This window comes from Pituophis catenifer, unplaced genomic scaffold, assembly GCF_029215685.1.
Source record: "Pituophis catenifer annectens isolate HBS135680 unplaced genomic scaffold, rPitCat1.0.hap2 SCAF_4, whole genome shotgun sequence".
Classification (NCBI taxonomy): domain Eukaryota; kingdom Metazoa; phylum Chordata; class Lepidosauria; order Squamata; family Colubridae; genus Pituophis; species Pituophis catenifer.
The window spans coordinates 101,793,438-101,816,891 of record NW_027256884.1 but is presented as its reverse complement, the minus strand read 5'-3'; the positions used below and the strand labels follow the sequence as shown (position 1 = coordinate 101,816,891).

The window sequence follows — 23,454 nt, the reverse complement described above, 5'->3', positions numbered from 1 at the left end:
ACATTAAATGCAGTAAATAAAATGATTTCCCATAATTTTTTCATTGTGTCACATTAAAAAATCAAACTTCTATGGAAATTTTGAGGGCTCTAGGAATGGAACCAAAGCTTTAGGATGGGAACTATATGCAGTTCTAGATCCCCTCTGCTCTGTAGAATCCTTAATTGAGAAGAAGTTAACCAATTACTGGAAATGGAATAGGGATGTCATATGGTTAAGTACACATATGACTAAGCACAGCTAGAATTAGAATGTTTCCACTAGAGCAGGGGTCTCAAACACAAGGCCCAAGGGCTGGATCCAGGTCACAGGGTGCTTAGATCTGACCCGTGGGGCTGACCTGGAAACAGCAAAGGACTGGCCCGCAGTGCCTCTTCCAGCAAAAATTGAGCTAGGGAGGGCTTCATGTACCCCTCCCTAGCTCTATTTTCACTGGCAGAGGGTTACAATAGACCATTGCAGCCAAAAATGGAGCTCAGGTGCCCCTGACATGAGTGATGTCGATCTGGCCTCGCCCCCCTCAGCCCCCGAGGTCAAACAGAATCCTGATGTGGCCCTCAATGAAATCGAGTTTGACACCCCTGCACTAGAGGTATAAATGTGGAAGGATCTATAATCTTTCTAGAATAGGAATCCAAATTATAGAACTCCAAATTGATACTATTTAGCCTCCACTTGAAGTGGAAACCTTCTGGACAATTGACTCCTTTGATTAAGTGCTTTTGTTGTTAGAAAGTGTTCCTAACATTCAACTGGAGTGTACTTCTGTGTAAATGAATGCCATTATTTTAGATTTAATTGTCCTTTTCATCTTTGCAGAATGTTTGCAGAGTGCTTTCTCCCCCAGTGTTCTCTTAAGGATAAATATACCAAGTTCCATCAAATTCTCTTTATAAGGTTTAATTTCTGGCCCTCTGATAATCTTCATTATTTTTCTGTGAATCCTTCCTAGAGTGGGGTGAACAGAAAAGTTCTTAGGATTGTGGTCAACCAAAGCATCTTGAACTATTGCAATGAGCATTACATGGAGCTGCTCTTGAAGATCAGTCATAAGCTGCAAGCAGTTATAGGTGAATTTCAGTATGTTCATATAACACTCCACTTTACCTGCTGCAGTGGTTACCAGTAAGCTTCCAGATGCAATTCAACGTGCTAGTTATCAGTTATAAAACCCCTGATGCAAAGGTGGGTTTCAGCAGGTTCTGACCAGTTCTGGAGAACCGGTAGTGCAAATTTTGAGTAGTTCGGAGAACCAATAAATATCACTGATCACCGGTAAGACTGGCCACGCCCCCATCTATTCTCTGCCTTCCGAATGCCAGCTGATCGGGAGGAAATGGGGATTTCGCAGTAACCTTCCCTGGATTGGGGTGGGAATGGAGATTTTACAGTATCCTTCCCCTGCCACGCCCACCAAGCCACACCCACAGAACCGGTAGTAAAAAAAATTGAAACCCACCACTGCCTTGATGGCATACAACCTCACCATCTGGGGCCTCCCCCAGCCCACCATTTCTGCTTGCCCCGTAAGATTTGAAAGACCAGGCAGGCTTTGTATCTTTTCTCTTAAGGAAAGTCATTTGATGGGACCTAGAAGTATGTTTTCTGTGTTTTCTTTCCTTTGTAATGACTTTCATGTTCTGGTTCTACAAATCTTTAAATGGTCTTTAAACACTCAGTTTCTTCTCCAAGCTCAGGGAGCTATTGGCATTTTAACCATTTAGGGAGTCATCTATCTTGGTTATTGTATGCTTTCCCTGTTATATTTAGCACTATGTGATGTTGTTTGGTCTTGTTTTTAAGTATTGCATTACATTTAATTATATGCTACCCAAATTTCTAAGCTTTTATAAATTTATTAAATAGAAATTATTATTTTCTATGATTTAAAATATTTTCAGTTGATGTAGCCTTAAACTATGTTCACTTTTTTTTCAGCCACATTACATTGCTGACTAAGCTAACATGCTTAGATCTTTTTCACAAGTATATTACCAAGGTAGGTATCCTTATAACCTATACTTATACTTAGGAAGCCTGGGGGCACAGTGGTTAGAATACAGTATTGCAAGCTAATGCTGCTCACAGCCTGGAGTTTGATCCTGACAGGACTCAAGGTTGGCTCAGCCTTCCATTTTTCTGAGGTCAGTAAAATGAAGACCCAGATTGTTGGGGGCAATATGCTGATATTGTAAGCCACCCAGAGAGTACTGTAAAGAACCATGAAGCATTATATAAGTCTAAGTACTATGGCTATTGTACATTTGATTTTTTTTAATCTCCCAGATGAAACAAAACTCTATATACTTATTTCCATTCTGTTACTTTCAGCACACTTCTCTAGCCCACCTCCTAGGACATTAGCAATCTAATTTTGTGTCATGTATCAATATATTGAGCATTTCCCTCACTAGAATGATCTTTGTTAATTTAATCCTGGTGAGCTTTTATTATGTTCTGTCCTAGTGAATTGCTGAATGCTTTTTTGTTTGTTTCTGTTTACCTCCCCAATCTTTTGCCTTCTGGAAATGTTTAGATTGCAAGCTCTCTGCATTTCAGGTGGAATGGACTTTACTGCACAGGTATTCTGCTTAAGCCACATATCGTCATGTTAATCATATTTTGCTCATAGAATTTATAACCTTTCTGTTTTGATTATACCTCCTCCTTTTCATCTGTCATCAGAACTCTGATTTTGATCAATGAAGCCACATTTTCCCCCAGAAATGAATGAACAGTCACTGTAGCAGAAGGAGCTAATGAAACACAGGATGCTTCTAATGAGGATAATTAGGCATGTTGCTAACTTGGTCAGAATAAACATGTGTGTAGAGAGCACACTACAAAAAGGGAACAGAAAGCAATGAAAATCAGTTCAGAAAGAAATTATCACATGAATAGAAATAGAATTTTAGTGGTAACAACAGGAAATTCTTTAAAGCTGAATGGATCCATAACAACTTTCACATTCTGATAAACACTAGCGCAATTGGGTATTAAAAATTTTAATACAACTGAAGAAATAGGATACAACTATCTCTGTCCATAATTTGTATTTATTATAGTAAACACAGGTTTTTTTCATTATAGGGAAACACATTATCATCCAATAATGTGATAGCTTCTTTAGTATCTGAGAATCGAAATGCATACAATATTGTATGATTGGTCTGCAAATCTCTTTGCTTTTATTTTGCTTAAAAGTATTTGAGATCCATACAGATTAGAGCCACAGTGGACAGAAGATAGAGATAATTCCCTGCTGCAAATTGATTTAGCAACAATAAAACTAAAAAATTGTCCCATATATTTAAAATTTATGTGCACAATATAGCAAAACGAGAAGTACCTCATCTAAACCCATTTCTGTTCTTCTTCTCTGGAGATTTCCTCTAAATTTCTTTGTGGAGAGCTCCACTCTTGTTTTTCATTTAGCCACTGAATTTCTAAGATGGACTTTATTCCTAAACTAAAGGTGTCCTTTTCTACAGCTCTGGGCACATGGTTAAGGTTTCTAAGGTCTATATCCATGATAGTGAACTGGTGGCACGCAGAGCCCTCTCTGATGGCATGTGAGCATTGCCACAGTTCAGCTGCACTGCGCATGCACACACGCCTCTCACCAGCCAGCTGATCTTCGGGTCTCTGCTGTGCATGTGCGGGGATTGGGGCGTATGCAGGGGGATGGGGTGCATGCACAGGGCATGCATGCATGCAGAGGGGCAGGGCGCATGCACAGGGGCAGTGCTTACGTTGCATTTTGGGAGGTCAGGTGTATGTCCATTGCATGCATGCGTGCATGCTTTAGGCACTCGGTCTGGAAAAGGTTAGCCATCACTGGTCTATACTATGCCACAATTTTTCAAAAGAAATTTCTTTTATGTGTCTTTAAACCCTCTGTAACAATGTTGCTTCATCAGTCATTACTGATTTTTATGGAATTACTCTAGCATCTTCAACCGCTCTAACCTCATCAAGAATTGATACATGAGTCTAGACTCTCTGAGGCTGAGTGAAGATGAAGTAGCCTGTCAGACATGATCATACTGTACCCACATTTCTTCCATTCTCTTGCTCCTTCACCAGTTGTTGCTGCTGTAGTTATTAAACATTTGTATTGCCCAGTTGTTTTTCCTTGTCTATAGTCTTAGCTACATGATCTTGTGCAATAATTGCATTCTTGCCAGAAGGATAAACTAATCCTATCCAGTGGTGAAATCCAAATTATTTTACTACCGGTTCTGTAGGCGTAGCTTGGTAGGCATGGTGTGGCTTGGTGGGCGTGGCTTGGTGGGAGTGGCAGAAGGATACTGCAAAATCTCCATTCCCACCCCACTCCAGGTGAAGGATACTACAAAATCCCCACTCTCCCCACTCCTGGGGGAAGGATATTGCAAAATCTCCATTCCCACCCCACTCTGGGGCCAGCCAGAGGTGGTATTTGCCGGTTCTCCGAACTACTCAAAATTTCCACTACCGGTTCTCCAGAACCTGTCAGAACCTGCTGGATTTCACCCCTGATCCTATTTTACTATTCCCTTGCAGGAAAATGCAAAAAGATTGGAGGCCTTTTTTCTTGAAGACTTGATGAAGTACCATGTAAATATCATGCAGACACCATTCCAAATTCAGCAGAATTAGACATCCAAGGAGGACACGGAAAAGGGAGTTGCCAGAAACACAGGAGACAAGAGACGGGCCCCAAACAGGAAGATGACATTCCAGCAGCAATAATGAGTTCTTGGAAACATGTAACCAGACAGAGAGGATAAATTTGGAAGCTCATCACCACTGGAATGGTGAGATTTGAAATTTTAGTGTGGAAAGCAATCTTCAACCCCCTAAAATAGTTTCAGCATCTTAACACTCCAGTATAAGATTCTCAGCTCCAGCAGAGTCAACAAAAACTCTACCAAGAAATTAAAAAAAAGTGGTGATAATGGGAGAAAAAAGCAGTTATGTGTAAGTCAGATACGATATTGTGACTAGTGTGCTAGGTTCCAGGTACTGGGTTCCTTTTTAATTCCTTGGTAGAATTTTTGTTGACCTTCCTGGAGTTGAGAATCTTAGTTGAAGCTTGCTTTCTACACCAAAATTTCAAATCTCAGGATGTGGTAAAAATATTACCACTCTTTCCTATTTATCCATTACTTACCTACTTATGGTCGAGGATCAAAAAAGTAAAGCAAGTTTGGAAGTGAACATCTGGCAAGGAATATGGTATCCTAAAGGGAAAAAAATGGATTTCTAGACTATGATGTACCCACTGATATGAAAAAAACTCCTAGGCAAGAAAGATCTGTATTTTAGAAAGGAAGGAATAAATGGAAAAAGACATATAAATCTTATCCAAAGGATTTTAAATGAAATTATAAAGAAGAAGGAGACAACATCACAGACTGCTTGGTATTGGGAACATATCTACATACTGTATGGTAATGGAGGAAGCATAAAATAGGAAAGAGTACTCAGAAATCCTAGAAACACTTCAGTAAAGGAGACCAATGAGCAAAACATCTCCACCCCGGATCACCCCAACGATGCCCTTGAAGTGATGTCCCGGTGCCTGGAGGCCGTACGGATCTGGATGGGGAGGAACAGGCTCAGGCTCAACCCATCCAAGACCGAGTGGCTGTGGTTTCCGACGTCCCGATATAGCCAGTTGACACCATCACTGACTATTGGGGGCGAATCATTGGCCCCCACGGAGAGGGCTCGCAACTTGGGCATCCTCCTGGATTCACGGCTGTCTTTAGAAGAGCACTTGACGGCCGTGACCGGGAGGATTTTTTATCAGGTCCGCCTGATTCGCCAGTTGCGTCCCTTTCTGGATCGGGACTCGTTACGCACGGTCACTCATGCCCTCGTCACCTCCCGCCTGGACTATTGTAATGCTCTCTACATGGGGCTCCCCTTGAGGAGCACCCGGAGGCTCCAACTGGCGCAGAGTGCGGCCGCGCGGGTGGTAATGGGAGCGATATGGCGCTCCCATGTAACACCTCTCCTGCGCGAGCTGCACTGGCTCCCGGTGGTCTTCCGGGTGCGCTTCAAGGTTTTGGTTACCACCTTTAAAGCGCTCCATGGCTTAGGGCCTGGTTATTTACGGGACCGCCTACTACCACAAATAGCCTCCCACCGGCCAGTACGCTCTCATAGAGAGGGACTCCTCCGGGTGCCGTCAGCCAAACAGTGTCGACTGGCGGCCCCTAGGGGGAGAGCCTTCTCTGTGGGGGCACCTACCATCTGGAATGAGCTCCCCCCGGAGATACGGAGGATCCCGGATCTGCGTTCCTTCCGCCGTGCTGTGAAGACCTTTTTATTCCATCAAGCGGGCTTGGCCTGATCTCTTCCCTTTTTAAATATGTAAATTTTAATCTGTTTTTAAATTATTGGGGGTATTTTAATTTGTCTGGGCCAAAAAGTTTAATTTGATTTTATCGGGTTTTTAAATTTTGTGTATTTATGTATTTTATTGTTGGCTGTTCACCGCCCTGAGTCCTTCGGGAGTAGGGCGGTATACAAATCAAATAAATAAAATAAATAAATAAAATAAAACACAGAGTAACAAACTGCAGGATCTGAAGGGAAGCAAATATAATCTGGTTTGCCTCATGTAAATCTGCTTAGTTTGGAATGAACTGATCAGACTATTTCTTCAAAGGAAAACAACACAGTAAAAAAGGTGACTGATGAAGAAGCAATACACTTGTGAAGAAATTCATGTCTCTGAATAAGAGATGTCTCTGAATATGAGAGTTCTGTTCATATTACTGCTTATAAGCAGTATTATTCTGCTCATAATACTATTAGAGAATGTTAATTGAAAAAATGATAATTGGAAATGTTAATAATCATCATAATGTTCATAGAAGAATATTACGCTCTCTTCAGTTGAAAAAAATTATCAGCCATGAACATTTTTCAAGTAAGATAATTTTTTTAAAAACTTGCATGCCACCTGACTCTCAATGAATTGTTGGTTACATACTCATATTTATTTAAAATGATTTCCTAAATTTATCTAATAAACAGACTATTTCTCAATAGTTTCAAAATTAAATGAAATATTTTATTACATTCATAGAGCATATCGTTTTTATAGTTTGTCCATAAATTTACATTTCTTGTATTTTGAGCAGCTTAACACCACGCCCACTCAAATACAGTATTGTATTCCTAATGCTATTATTAAGCCTCAAAAAAAAAAAAAAAACCTCTTGCAGATGCTTACATCTTGATAACACAAGGCCTTTTCTTGGTGGAAGTATGATTGGACCATCTGTTCATAGCAGAAGGCATCTCAACTGGTACTGAAGTTCTGAGGACAGGTGGGATTCACACTCGCTCTTTGATTGCTTCAAATGATTAAATATAGAATAAAAATGGTTTCCCGCTACTACTTACTGCTATTCCATTGTCTAGCAGAAGGGGATGTCTTTCTTTGAATCTAAAAGAAATTCCTTTTACTATAAACATTATTTTTATCAAGATACTAACCATTACTTTTCCACAGGAGTATTGCTGTTTTGCTTTGATTTCTGATTTACCACTGTTTTTATTCCTATGTTCTTCTTGTTTTGCAAATCACTTAGACCCTTGTTTGGATTAGAGCCACATATAAATAGTAATAAATATGAAATAACTAGGTGAAACACCCAGCACGAAATAGACTTAATGAACAAGCTCTGAGATAGGGTTTGGTCCAACTGCAACCTTCTTTGTTTGCAGCTGAAGCAGAGAAATTCAAGTGGACCCAGTTCTCTTTAGAACATGTCTCAGAAGTGAAATTCTGGAAACCAACTTTCCTAATTAGGCATGATAGAGCTCCAAGAAAAGAGAGACTCACATAAAAAAAAATTAACAGGACTACAATCTCATAGCAGAGGCCAACACATATGCATAAATCCAGTAATTTATACAATTGAATAGGCAGTAAAAATATTGGCTGTTGATCTGTTGATCTTTAGTTTAACATAATGGTTTCTTTGAACATTATTCACATTGTGCAATATATGTGAACTGAATTTGCATTCAAACATTCCATATTTTGTTCTAAACTATATATGATTTATTTTATATATTTCCCATCTCCTCCCCAACATCTGAAGAAATAGATTGCAATTTTGTCATATAAATTTAGCCTCAAATTGCCATTCATCAACAATTGTGCTCTGTGTAGAACATATAACCTAGCTTTCAAGATATTTTATATTATATTCAATGAAACTGGCTAAAGATTAACTTAGGAAGTCATGAAATATAAAACAATCTTCCTTAATCTATAGCCTCAAATATCATATTTCCTAGTAATTGACCACTGTGGAGACAGAAATGAAAACTAGGTACCAGATAGACCTCTGCTACAGATTCAATCTGTACATATATAATGAGGTTGCTCATACACAGAAAATTTCAGGCGTGCTTTTTTTCTGTTTCTTCTAGCTCAAATATCACAGCCAATACAGTATAAGGCAACTAAACAGGGCACTGGAAATCAAAAACTTGCTTGGCTATCGTATTTGTATATAATTAGATCCCCCTTAGCCTTAGGGGAGTTATGAAGTCATGAAGGAGAAATACTGAACAGCTTTTGGAACCATCCATAATCAACTGCTGTTCATAGTCATTTAAATATTTATTTCTAAATATGTGCAGAAAGGCTACTGCTTATTCTAACCCCCCCCCCTTTTTTTTTAAAGAGAGCAGGCATAGGTCAACTGTATAATAGCTGAAACACCAAAAGTACAGTCCACATGAACCCCTATCTGTGCAATGGGCTGTATCCTGACATGGACATCAACTACAATTTCACCAGATTAAGAACTACTAATATAAATTGTTATTTTTATGTCAATTTTAAAATGTTATGAAGTTGCAAATGCTGCATTTTATCACATTCTTAAACGTACGTTTACGTATGTATTCCCATGCCAGTGGCCTCACTTGGTCCCTCTTGAGCTTGATAATGAAACAGAGAAAAAAAGGTTAAAACAAGGGGTCCCCAACACGTGGTCCATGGACTGGCTCCAGTTCGCAGCATGCCAGAAACTGGGCCACACAAAAAAGTGACGTCCCATCTGTGGGATGCAGGCAGCATGCAAAACCTCCAGTCCACAGAAAAACCTCTCTCAATAGAACCGGTCCTTGGTACCCAAAAGATCAGGGGCCACTGGGTTAAAAGTACATTTCTGTTTTCCTCAAAACAAACACTCTTTTTTGTGTTCATGTTTAGCATTAAGTTGCATTTCTTAGCTAGCTTTTTCAAACTGCAGTCCCAAAGGGTGGGATTTATTATTGTGAGGACCAAATTTACAATGTCCTTGCAATCATAATCTCTCTTTCTTGGCTGCACTGTAAGGATGACAGTTTTAGCCATGTCTACAGCCCTCCAAGCCAGCCGCTACTGCTTCCATAAATCCCTATGAAGAGAAAGTATTGATTCGATCATGGGTCATGCCTAGACATTACAAGAAAGGCTTAAAAGCCTTCACTGAATCTGTATGTTCTGATGTGATTAGTTCAGCTGCAGTGCTGCTAATTAGATAGCAGAAGGAAAAACATAAAGCGAATTATTAGGAAAACAACTTTAAATTCCTGATTTAGAGCAGTAGGGCAATTATGGTTATCTTATCTAGAAAAAAAAAATGCTCTGACAATGGTATTTTTAAAAAGAAAATCTTTTTTGGGAAACACAGGCCTGAACAGGCTTAGTGAAAAAAGGATGACTAAGGAAAACCTAATCATTTTTTTTTCTTTTTGCAGAAAACATGATAAACAGTGTGATAAGAATAAATAAAACGGAATAACCTTTAAAAATCACAGATCAGTCTTATTGCATGCAAGAGAGACAAAAAGAATGACTTCTTCACACATATAATTAACTGCAAAACTCATTTTCACAGGACATTTTTCCCTTTAACAGATAAAATAACTTTATGGGGACTAGGTCAAGGGATAGCCACAGTATTCAAATTACGCTGCCATTTTCTAAGACTGCAACTTTCTGTCAGATGTTGAGGATTAACAGCAGGTGATGGTTGATGATATTATGTTATATTGAATCAAGGAATTCAGTAGTAAATTCAATTCACATCCAACTTCACCTCTCAGAGACTACAAAGTACACCTGTTTGGAACATGCTTTCTGAGCTCAGCAGATGGGATGATGTACCTCCAAATCTGTAGGCAGAAATGTATGCAACTGCATCTTTTGCATAGGTTTAGTGCAATGAATACAAATGAGTTGTTTAAGAAAGCAGTCTGAAAATGGACCAAAGGAAGGAAGAAACAGATGAACACTGAGAAGGATTTGAAAAATGTGAAGATGATACTAGTAATTTGAGCAGCCCTGAGTCTCCGGAGAGGGGCAGCATATAAATTTAATAAATAATTAATAATTAATTAAAAATTAATTAAAAATTAAAATCACATTTTAAAGAGGAAGCTGAATAGGCAAACATTAAAAATCCAAAACTAAATGAAGAGTAGGAGGACACAATACTACTAATTTTCTGAAAAAGAATAGCACCTTTATTGCACTAACTGCAATACATCCATTATTTTCCCTAATGTAATTTTTCCACATAAGCAAATCAGTATGGTTTCCTCATGGAAAGGTGCATTATGTGGATGTGGATAAGTTGTCTGTGTAATAGCAAGAGGCAGACAACATCTGAAAAAAAAAAAGGCTTAATGATGTAAAAATTGCCCTATAAACTAAGAACTCTTTATCATCCATTTATCAATTTCTACAAGACAAAATAGATACTGCCTAACAATGCAAGCCCTTTCCCTCATTCTGTCCAATACATCCATCTTCACACCCATATGGCTGGATCAATGGAATGTTGAAAGTGGTATGTGACTTGGCATGAGAGTCCATATAATTGCAAAAACAAATCAGAACAGAGCTGATTCTCAGTTCTCCTGGACAATAGTCTTCAAATCACAAACACTACCTTTCAAGTTCGAATACACCTGATAGTCCCAGATGAAAGAAGAACCAATCAATTAATCAATCATATAAAAACATTAAAGACAAGATGATGCCACTGTACGTCTGTTAATCTTTTATGCCAGGGGAATGTTTGTTGTCTTTGCTGCTGATGCAATAAATTAACACAGTTTAATATAAAGAACAATTATTTTCTAAGAAAACAAACTTTGGTAAGTATGTTTTATTTATTCTCTGACCTGAATGACTCAGACATGTATAAACTAGAAGGCCCAGCTCTTTTTCACAAGCTCGCCTCTGCTTTTTCCCTTTTTTTAACATATTCCCCACCCATCTCTCACCCACACACACCAAACACCCAGCCAGACACACACACACACACACACACACACACACACTCATTAGCCTTTGCTCCTTCATTTTCACTGCATCAAGCAAGAATATCTCTTGATTGACTTGAGTTACATCTGGTAACTAATGTTTTGTACATATTGAAGAAAAAACATTTTGTGGGCTTTTTTTCTTTCATAAAAGATCTCAGTGAAGACTACTGTGACCCAGCATCTGAGAACTGTGAATCGTTATGCAATGTTAAGTACATTTATAACTCAGACTTCCACTGGAGCATCCATTTCAGAATCACAGAAAGAAAGAATTACATGAACAAGAAAATAAACTCAGTGCAAATCCAACAGGTGAATGTAGTGCAGGAATAAGGATTTTGCTATTTTCAAATGCTGGCTGTAGATCGGAAATCTCTCTTTACCAACATAAAAACAGAGTACACAAATAGGGAGTTCATTAATATATTCAACAGATGTCATTGCAGGAACAACAAGCATGTACTGAATATTTTCACAAAATCCATAGCTGCAACTCTGACTTGCAAGAAATTCTGAAAGTCTGTTAGGCATTTTGAACCCTTCACTCATCCCAGTAATTAAAAGGGGATGCACTTCTGCGTGGCTGAGAATTATCTGTGGATGATGCAAGCACATGGACGCCTCCCATCTACCAGGTATTAAAGCAGAAGGGAGGATCTACCCAAATTATCACCAGTTGCATCATTCATATGAAGATCATCACCCCTGAGAATACACTTTGGGAAAGATCCCACACACTTCAATAATATGCAGCGACAACCCAGGGAAGATTTAGTAAAGTAGTAATCAATTCATTTCTTTACATTACAATTTCACTATTTTAGGGATTTATGGATTTTTTCCTTTAGTCGAAAATTAATTAGAGAAATCTTTTTCTGAGGAAAGAGTGAGAAGAAAAAGATCCAAAGGAATCTTATTTTCCATTTGCAATGAGAGAAGGAGAGGGAGGGAGGGAGGGAGGGAGGGAGGGAGACGGGGTGACAAATTGTTTTCAAAGAACTCTTCTTTGAACTCAGCTGAGCAAAATAATGTCCATTTTATATCTTATGATCAGTTCAAATTTTGACTTACATATGCATCTATATAGGGACACAGTGGCTCACTGGCTAAGATGCTGAGCTTTTTGATCGAAAGGTCTGCAGTTCAGTGGTTTGAATCCCTAGTGCCGCATAACGGGGTGAGCTCCCATTACATGTCCCAGCTTCCGCCAACCAGCAGTTCGAAAGCACGTAAAAAAGGCAAGTAGAAAAATAGGGACCACCTTTGGTGGGAAGGTAACAGTGTTCCGTGCGCCTTTGGTGTTTAGTCATGCCGGCCACGTGACCACAGAGATGTCTTCAGACAGCACTGGCTCTTTGGCTTTGAAACGGAGATGAGCACCACCCCCTAGAGTCGGGAACGACTAGCACATATGTGCGAGGGGAACCTTTACCTTTATGCATCTATATTTCTTATGGCTCCCATGTACTGACCTCCATGGCTTGGATTTTTTTCTCCATGATGTTGATCTGTCCATACCATTCAAATGTGCCTGGTGTTGGGAGCCTTTTTAGCTTTTATTTTTGTTTTCTTCACTCCCTCTTCATGCATAAGAGTACTGTATGGACAGCTGCATAGAAACATTTTCTCTTATAGTGCTTATAATGCATGGCTAACTGGTGTGGAAGCCCCTTACTCACATCAGCAAGGCTAACAGCTCAGACCTATGATTATTTTGCATTAAAGCCATGGTGGCACATATATTCAAAGAACACATGTGGGGTTTTTTTTCATTTTTTAAACAAGAAAAACACTTAAATTTGTACAGAAACATGATGAAGTTTCAAAAAGTACATTTAAAATATTTTGAAAAACTCTATACTTCAATATAATGAGTAACATACTCGTATTATATACAGTACTATACAGTAGTTAAGATATGCAGCAGCTACTTTTTATGAGCTACCCAGCAGATTGCATATATGGCACTTGCAACACTAGTGCCATATATCATATCAAGATTGTTCCCCATTAGGTGAGTAAAATAGTTGTCTTAAGCATCAGTTTGTTCATTAGGTATTTAGTTATCAATGCATATTAATGTTCTGCCAGAAGTAGGGAAAAATAGTCATGAGATTTTCTCTTTGTAAGCCAAAATAGTTGGCTTTAGTTATTAAACATTTTGAATACAGGACCTGAACCTTTTGCCGCACGCTTAAGAAATAAAAATGCTGCTCACATAAACTGAATGTTATGATGCTTTCTCATACACTGCCAGTATGATAGCAGTCCTTGATAATTCTCTGTCTCACCCATAATACTGAAATCACATGACATGCGTAATTTCATAAACTCCAAAGGACTGGTGTATTTTTTTCATTCTAAAATGCTGATCAATGACCCTACCATATTTATTCACTGTGACTGCTAATGATGATGAAAATTTATTTCTATTGGATATTCCTGACAACAGCCATCTTCAAGAATGAAGCAGAAGGCAGCTGATGGACAATGCAATATCCTTCTTTGAAAAACTGAACATCCTGTTGATTTTTCTTTAATCCATTCAAAAATAGGATGCTCCAAACTCTCAGATGATACAAATGACTCTTCAGGAAGAAGAGGAAAAGCATGCAACTGGGAAAAAAAATCCTAATTGATGTGGGTTTCTTGGTGGTGTTTTTTTTTTTTTTTAAAGACTTGCAATAACGCATGCCTCCAAATTATTGGCCAAAACGTATTTGGTTTTAACAGCAGGAAGAGATTAGCCAGGCTTGCAATGTAGAACCTGCAGCTTATATTTATGCAAGCAATTATTTCTATATGCCTAGAATTTCATGAAGAGGAGATGCAGAGCCTTGCAGCCAGCCACCACATCAACATGCAGGCAGAGCATCCATATGAGACACAAAACCTGTCTTGTCAGTTTATGAACAGCATACTCCTGTTCCCTGCAGCAAGGAATGTTTCATAGACTAATCAGAGCAAAACAAGATGATATGTACTCTCATACTACAGAACTGTTTTGAAAAGGATGTAGTATATCTGCAGCCAAAGTAATGTATACTCAACTCATAATCTGAGAATGCTGGCTTTAGGAAAATCACATCATCTCATCCTTGCACAGAAGGACAGCTGTTGGTAAAGCAATACTTTCTCTATGGGTTCGATACATGCTTTTATTTTATTATAAATAAACGATTTGGGGGATTTTCCCAATGACCAACAATAACGAATATATGTATCTCCATCTGAAGAATTACTCTCTTCTGCATGCACAAATATTTGTTGAGTTTAGACCATAATATATTGTATGTATGCTCTCCCCCACACACATATGCCTACAGTTTATTTCAAATATTTTATCGGAAACCCTAAATCTCTGATGAGTGCTATTATAGAATGAATACTGATAGAAAAGTTGTGCTTGCAAGAAAATAATGACATATTCCACTAATCATCTTTGTTGCCTTTTACATTATGGAAGAACTACATTCAATAAAGCCTCCTGGGGTGTTCATACATGCAGTGAGAGATGGCTTACAGTAAGTGATTTATGAAAAATCAATTTCTATAATAACCAAGGAGTTCAGAAAATTTCAGAGGGAAAGAGAGAGAAAGGGAGGATCAAGAGTTAGTGTTTCCATTTGATTTATTACAAGTCTTTAAAGACATCAGGGGGAAAAAGGAACACATAATCTACCAAATCATAAAACCATGAAAAACTCACAGGCTGAAATTAAGAAGTTATGAAAAGTTACCTAGCATCACTACCTGAGTTTGATTTCAATTTAGGGTGAATAAAATTGGCTGGGTTCTACTGACTTATTACTATAACACACTTGCTGTAATAATCAGGTGTCTGCTTCCTCTTTTCAACCCACTCTATCCCTAAGGAGAAAACTGTTTCACCTCTTCATTCCCTCCTCTCGCTTCAGCATTTAATGGTATAAAAGCAATACCCCCATGAGTTTGCAATCTTTGTAGCATGAAGCAGAATTCAGTTGTTTTCAAATGGGATTTGCAGTAGGCTAATATAATATAACCTCCTCTCAGACCTGACTCTGCTTTTTTCTTCCCCTTCTCCTGTCTCCCCCCCCCCCACCTCCCCAATTACTGGCATGTCTAGTGTTAATAGGCAGTGCACTATCTGGCCGTGATTATAGCAACAATCCTCTAGTTTCCTTTCCAGTTACATTACATGGCAGATGATGAGAATCATGATGATGGATGGATAGATGGATAGATGGATGGATGGATGGATGGATGGATGGATGGATGGATGGATAGATAGATAGATAGATAGATAGATAGATAGATAGATCAACAAGAAGACAGACAGACAAATGAGTCCTGCTTATCCTTGCTGCTCATGTGGAAAAGGAAAGAAATGCAGGCTTTCTCCTACCTCTTTCTTCTACCCCTCCCCTTCTTTCAGTTTCATGGGTGTGGCATAGTTCAAACCTCTCTTTCTCGTAAGCATTAATGTGTTGAAACCAGGAATATATTAAGTAAAATAAGAATAATTTCAACTACAAGTGAGAAACACTGATATTCCATTTTAATCCCTCATTCTGTTCATTATTGAGCATCCACCTACTTATCTCCTGTATACATACACACGTACAGGAGATACTGTTTCATGGAGAAGCATGTCTAGTCAATTCCTCTCTCCAGACCCAGAATGTAATATCAGCTTCAGGAATGCATGATTACAATTGTCCAACTCCACATTCCTACTTGCCATCTGCAGTACCTATCAACATTGTAAGAATGTGTTTTGAAAGCCATTAAGGGATATGTTAAAAATCAGGCAAGTGCCACTGTAAGGTCAGCAGGTTTCATGATTTCACTACAACCTACAGACATTGGTTGGGACAGATGAAATGTATGATAAAACCCAATATTATTACAGAATTAATTTTATTTATATCTTAAATGTATCTTTATAAGATTCAGTGTATCTGACAAACACATGGGTATGGACCAATGTAGACAGGCACCCTATATAATTAACATACAATTTCTGTTACTTGCATTTTGAACACAAATCCAGGGGGGGATTTCCTAGGTAGCAAGAAGACCTCCCTATGATTTAGAAACACCCACTTCCTATCATAGTAATTTGATGGCATCACTGTTATTTAGCTTTCCTTTTCTGAATGGCTGTAGAGAAAAGGGAGACAAGGGTCAAATAGGGGTAAGGGTCTGCTCCTTTTCAGATCGGAATTTTATGCAATGATTTAAAACTTTTTGTGCAGTTTTTTTTTTATAAGTGTAATTGGCTTATGCATATGCAAAATGCAGTATGGCTCAAAGGGTAAGAGTGGGGATACATGTGTATGTGGGTGTGCCAAAGTTGAAGTTGCACTTCTACATGCAGTTATAAATATGTGAACTAGAATATACATGACTGGGTGTGTCTCTTTGTGTCTGCCAAAAATACATTGATTTATATATTGATAAGTATGTTTAGAACTATAGAATTTCTGACTTCTTGCATTTATGAAAACGTGTCACGTAAAGGATGCACGAGGTTTGCCTTTTGATTGTGCTTGTGCTTGTATTTTTGTGATTTAGCAGCTTCTTTGCCACAGATTTATATATCCATTAAAAAATCATGAAAAAATAGGATTTCTAAGGCAAGAAATGGATTTTTCCCATATCTTTTGTAGCTCAGTTTTGAGAAGATGATTAGACACAGCTTTACAGCCTAACATTTCCAAACCTCGAAAAGGATTCTACCTTATTCAAACAGTTACTAAGCTTCACCATTCACTGCATTTAATTTGTCTTTCTGTCTGCCTCCTACCTCCTCCTCCCTTTTTTTTCGCCCCATGATCTTCTGGCTAATACATGTCTCATTTCCATATTATTTCAGGTTTTATTAAGTGCAATACCAACAGAAGTCCCAAACATGTATGGAGAATAATAACACCATTGCAAGGGGAAGTCCTGTCACCAGCCCCACCCTAGTGGTTTACCAGACTACCTTTCCAACAATATACTGCTTTGAAAATATATTTTACATGTTTGAATCAAATATATCTACAATAATTATTTCAACCAAGGTTTTTATAGAATATCATTTTTCTTTATTGTTAGAATACTGCATTAGGCAGTATCAGTTTCTGAATGAGTACATTTTCTTTCACTGGAAAAAGTGCATTTCTCTTTAAGAAGCATATACTAAAACGTTTTTACAGGTACAGATATGAAAAGGCCAAAACTCCTTTATGATTTCAATAAATCCACGTGGAATGGCATACATCCATACTATTCCTCCTAAAGCAGGATTTTGAGTACATTGATGATTCTAAGGAGAAAGAGTTTGGCATAATAAGTATTCTGACAGAAGAACAGAAGGACTGAGGGTATCTATGCCCATTTTTTATTCTAGCTCATCCTTGTTTAATGGCTAGGTACAAGATGCCTTCCCAGTTTCTTCACAATCCATCTCTCCTGCCATTAAAATAAATTACATGGGAACAATATCATAGAAATTAGGTTTCCACCAAGTTAATTCCATTCCATCTTTCCTATCCCATCAGAGCTAAGACCTAACAGAGGCGTGGTCCTCTATCTCTTTACCAGATTGTGCACAGTTGTTCAAGTGCTTCTGGTATGAAAATTTGTGAAGAAGAGGGAATTCGTCTTCTTAGCCATTTCTCCATCCTACATCAAATTTCTCCTAGCAGTTTATTTTCAGCTTAGAAAAATGCTATCATATTTAGGACAAAAAGAAAATATAAAAGATAACAAATGGCAACTCTCTTCTCATTTACATTATCGTACAATGGAAGATGGGGAAACACCCATGATTCAAAAGCTCTATACAGCATGCCTTTTAATATCTACCAGAGCTAACACTAACATATAAAATCTTTCTTATACATCTTGGGAAAGATTTATATCATATCTTCAGAAGAATGGACCAAATTGGAATTACTACCCTCCTTCCTTCAATTCAAGCCAAAATCAACTCTCTCCTCCTTGCAATCCACATCTTCCAAATCCAAGACAGACCATTCTAAGAAATCCCATCTTCTTCCCCCACTTCCCCCTCTCTCAGGTGCTGGTTTCAGGGGGAGGGGGGGTTCCCCTTCTTTCTCCCCAATTCTGATCATTAACACAACCTCCCCACCATCCACCTTCTGACACCACAGGTAAAACATACACGCGTACACACACACACACCCCATTGCATTCATGGAAGGGGTGTGTGATCGGAGCCTTCGGTGCAAAGATGCTTAAAGAATTGCAAAAGGAAAGAGCCTCTTAGAAGCAGTTGCCTCACCCTCCAAATGTCTGTGTGTCTGTCTGGCTGTGTATGCACAGAGAGACAGACATTCAACACATACAGAAACATTTTAGTCAACAGCCTAGGAATTCCCCAACAGATATATATATATATATTTAAAAAATCTCCAGCTCTACCTGTTTTGTTCTTCTCATACAGCACAGCATGATTGTATTGTCCCCTTCTTCCTTGTGGTTCCTTCCTCCTCTCCTTTTTCCTCCTCTCTCTTTCACTCTCTCTTATCTCTCCCCCACCCTCTCCACTCCCTCCCCTCTCTCTCTCTCTTTCTCTCTCCCCCTCCTTCCTTCTTACACACACACACACATACACATTCACGGACGCACACTCAAACACAGACACACACACACACACTCAAACACACAAGCAGACACCGGGGTAGTTAGCAGTATCTGTAAGGTTCGCTGCTATTGCTCATCACACATGCTGTTGCCCGCGCCTGCTCCCTCCCTCACTCGCTTGCTCTCTTTCCCTTTCCCAGAATTGTTCGCTGGCAGCTCTCAGTGACTAGCCCTTCTCCCCACCCCCATCTCCCACCCCCACTATCAAGGCAACCACCCCTTTCAGTCCTTTGCCAGCCTCATGAATGTTTAAACATATCCAATCTGGACCCAATTACCCAGCGACTTTCCCACTGTTCAGAGCTTGCTAGGAAAAAAGGGGAGAGGGAGGGAAGTCCATTGCAGATTGTTCAGAGGGGTGTGGCAAGGTATGGTGGTCGGAAGGCAGCTGCATTTCTTTGTGCTTCTTTAAAGAAAACAATAAATTACTATTAACCCATCTCACGTGTAGAAGAAGAACAAACAAGGGCTCTAGACACCAGCAGAGATTTTGTGTGTGTGTGTGGGTTTATAAATGTCCCTCTCAAAGAAGTATTTGCATTACATGTTATAAGCACATGTATTTTGGCTTTGCATGGGCAGAATATAGTTGACAAAACCAGAAATGTCCCAATAGCCCTCAAGCATATGTGCTCCTCATTTGCTACTTCTTTAGCTACATTTTCTAAGCTCATCCATTATGCAGCATTAGAAAAAAAAAATCCATGTGATGTCATTCTTTAAGTATATAAATCTATAGGCACAGACTAGGAAGTCCATTCAATGAGATTTTTAAAAAATTCAACTTGCATGCAAACTATGAAGTTGTACATAATCCTTTAGACCCTGAGAACAATCCCCACTTAACAGAGTGACAGGTGCATGGTATCAGATGCATGAAATCAGACAAATATGGAGCAGGCTTTAGTTTATCCAGGCCAGCCACATAGTCTATTAAAGAAATCAAGAACTACAGTATTCTAAGCAGACATGCTTAACGTCTCTCAATTCTATATCAAGTTCTCCAGTTTATCTTCTGTCCAAGGAAGTAGTCCCATTTGCTTTTACCATTATGTTATATAATCTCTGAATGTTCTACTAAAATCTACCTTAAAGAGAACAAGTCTCTACAGGTAGTCCTTGACTTGAGACAACAATTGAGCCCAACATTTCTGTTGTTAAGTGAGTTTTGCCCCATTTTACAACCTTATGTTGTTAAGTGAGTTTTGCCCCATTTTACAACCTTTCTTGCCACAGTTATTAAGTGAATCACTGCAGTTGATAAATTAGTAACATGGTTGTTAAGCAAATCTGGCTTCCCTATTGATTTAGCTTATCAAAATGTTGCAAAAAGTGTAACCTTTTATGGTCACTAAATGAATTCTTGCAAGTTGAGGACTACCTGTATTTTCTAGTCTTTTGTTTGCTTTGGGGTTATAAAGAAGTATGGATTAGCCCATGTATCATCTCATTTTCTATAGAGAAATTATTGAGTCTGTTATCTGTATCTCTATAACTGTCTGGTTTGGTTCTGCAACCCAACAAGACAGACACAGACTTCAAAGGATAATTAGAACTCCAGAAAAAACAGTTACTACCAACCTGCTTTCCATTGAGGACCTGTATACTGCACAAGTCAAAAATATTTACAGACCCTTCGCATCCTGGACATAAACTGTTTCAACTCCTACCCTCAAAACAACTCTATAGAGCACTGCATACCAGAACAACTAGACACAAGAACAGTTTTTTCCAAACACCATCACTCTGCTAAACAAATAATTCCCACAACACTGTCAAATTATTTACTAAGTCTGCACTATTTTTAATCTTGTCATCATTCCTATCACCCATCTCCTCCCACTTATGACTATATGACTGTAACCTTGTTGTTGGTATCCTTACGATTTATATTGACTGTTTTCTAATGCTTATTTGTACTCTGTGACTATCATTAACTGTTGTACCTTATGATTCTTGATGAACGTATCTTTTCTTTTATGTACACTGAGAGCATATGCACCTAGACAAATTATTTGGCCAATAAAGAATTCTATTCTATCACTAATAAATGTATTTAGTCATTAGCCATCCATCATATATTTGCTTCCTGCTATAAATTAAAAATAATGGAAAAAGAATTTGTTTTTGTATTTATTTTTTCCTAATGTAAAAGTGTAAAACTTCCTATTATGAAAAACTTTCAATTATAAAATCAATATCATTAATTTTTCCTTAATGTATACACTTTGTAATACAATTTTTTAAAAGTTAATTCAAAATGGTCTTTGTAAATTACAAGTAGTCCTCGAGTTACAACAGTTCATTTAGTGACCATTTGAAGTTACAACGGTACTGAAAAAGTGACCTATGACTGTTTTTCACACTTACAACCTTTGTAGCATCCCCATGATCATGTGATCAAAATTCAGATGCTTGCAGCTGGTTCATACTTATGACCGTTGCTGTGTCCCAAAGTTACTTGATCACTTTTTACAATCTTCTGACAAGCAAAGTCAATGAGGAAGGCAGATTCACTTAACAACCATGTTACTAACTTAAGAACTGCAGTGATTTACTTAACAACTGCGGCAAGAAAGGTTGTAAAATGGGGCAAAACTCACTTAACAAATGTCTTTGTTAAGTGAGTTTTGTCAATTAACAACAGAAATTTGGAACTCAATTGTGGTCATAAATTGAGGACTACCTGTAAAGTATATGCCTATTATATGCCCAATAATGAAAAATGTTTTGATCATTTTATTTTGCTTGAAAAAAAACAGGTTGTTTTTTTTGTTGAGGTTGTTCTAGCATTGCTACATGGCAGCCCTTCAGTTTTTTAGAGAGTACTATTTTTTAGAGAGTACACGGTGGCTCAGTGGCTAAGACGCCGAGCTTGTCAATCGAAAGGTTGGCAGTTCAGCGGTTCGAATTGCTAGTGCCGCATAACAGGGTGAGCTCCCGTTACTTGTCCCAGCTTCTGCCAACCTAGCAGTTCGAAAGCACATAAAAAATGCAAGTAGAAAAATAGGGACCACCTTTGGTGGGAAGGTAACAGTGTTCTGTATGTCTTTGGCATTTAGTCATGCCAGCCACATGACCATGGAGATAGCGCTGGCTCTTTGGTTTTGAAACGGAGATGAGCACCGCCCCCTAGAGTTGGGAACACTAGCACATATGTGCAAGGGGAACTTTTACCTTTTTATCATATCCACCAGAGTTTTCTATTATCAACTTGTCATTGTATTTATTTATTATTCGAATTTCTATACCGCCCTTCTCCTTTCGGACTCAGGGCGGTGAACAGCCAAAATAAAAACATCTATACATAACATTACAGTTAAAAATAGAGTTAAAATAATTTATAAATTTGGCCCGTAATTTAAAACTTGTCAATTTAAAATCAATATCAAAATTTTAAAACTAACCCTAAAATCAAGACAGACCGGCTAACTGAAAAAAGTAAGTTTTTAGGGCCTGACGAAAAGTCCGGAGGTCGGAGATCACTCGTATCTCTGGGGGTAGATTGTTCCATAGGGTAGGTGCCACCACAGAGAAGGCTCTCCTCTTGGGGGTCACCAGCTGGCATTGTCTGGCCGAAGGCACCCTGAGGAGGCCCTCTCTGTGGGAGCAAACCGGCCGGTGGGAGGCTATTGGTGGCAGAAGGCAGTCCCGTAAGTATCCCGGCCCTAAGCCATGGAGCGCTTTAAAGGTGATCACCAACACCTTGAAGTGCACCCGGAAGTCCACCGGAAGCCAATGCAGCTCACGCAGGAGAGGAGTCACATGGGAGCACCCCGTCGCTCCCATAATCCCCCTATGTATACAGGAGATAGAGGAATAACCCCTATCCCGGGCCCTCCAGAGATCATCCACCAACGCGACCAATGCCGTTTCCGTGCTGTACCCAGGTCTGAAGCCAGACTGGAGCAAATCCAAATAGACAGTTTCATCCAGGTACTGGGGAAGCTGTTGCGCCACCACACTCTCAACAACCTTCACAATAAAGCGAAGGTTGGAGACTGGACGATAGTTAGCCAAAACAGCCGGATACAGGGATGGCTTCTTGAGGAGAGGCCTCACCACCGCCTCTTTCAAGGCGGCCGGCAGGACACCCTCACTCAAAGAAGCATTGATAATCCCCTGGAGCCAGCCTCGTGTAACCTCCTGGGAAGCCAGCACCAACCAGGAGGGACACGGGTCCAATAAACATGTGGTCGCGTTCAGCCGTCCCAAGATCCTGTCCACGTCCTCGGGAGCCACGGGATCGAACTCCTCCCAGATAACACTCTCAAGGCCTGCCTCAGTCATCTCGTCTGAACTAACCCAGTCGGCGGCCAAGTCTTCCCGAATCTGAGTTATTTTATCATCCAGATACTGTACAAAATCCTCAGCTCGGCCCTGCAAGGGGTCCTCCCGCGCTCCCAGATGGAGAAGGGAGCGGGTCACCCTAAACAGGGCGGCTGGGCGGTTATCTGATGATGCGATAAGAGCGGCAAA

At 39.2% G+C, this 23,454-nt stretch overlaps 1 protein-coding gene across 1 annotated transcript in view; it reads right to left on the bottom strand.

Annotated features, from left to right (window-relative positions):
* The window catches only part of GAP43 (growth associated protein 43), a 71,521-nt gene extending 52,708 nt beyond the window's left edge, over positions 1–18,813 (bottom strand). Inside the window, exon 1 of the mRNA XM_070943829.1 lies at positions 18,754–18,813. Within this exon, the coding sequence (XP_070799930.1) occupies positions 18,754–18,783 (30 nt within the window). The 5' untranslated portion in view covers positions 18,784–18,813. The remainder of the gene's footprint in view (positions 1–18,753) is intronic.
* Positions 18,814–23,454: the final 4,641 nt, after the last annotated feature.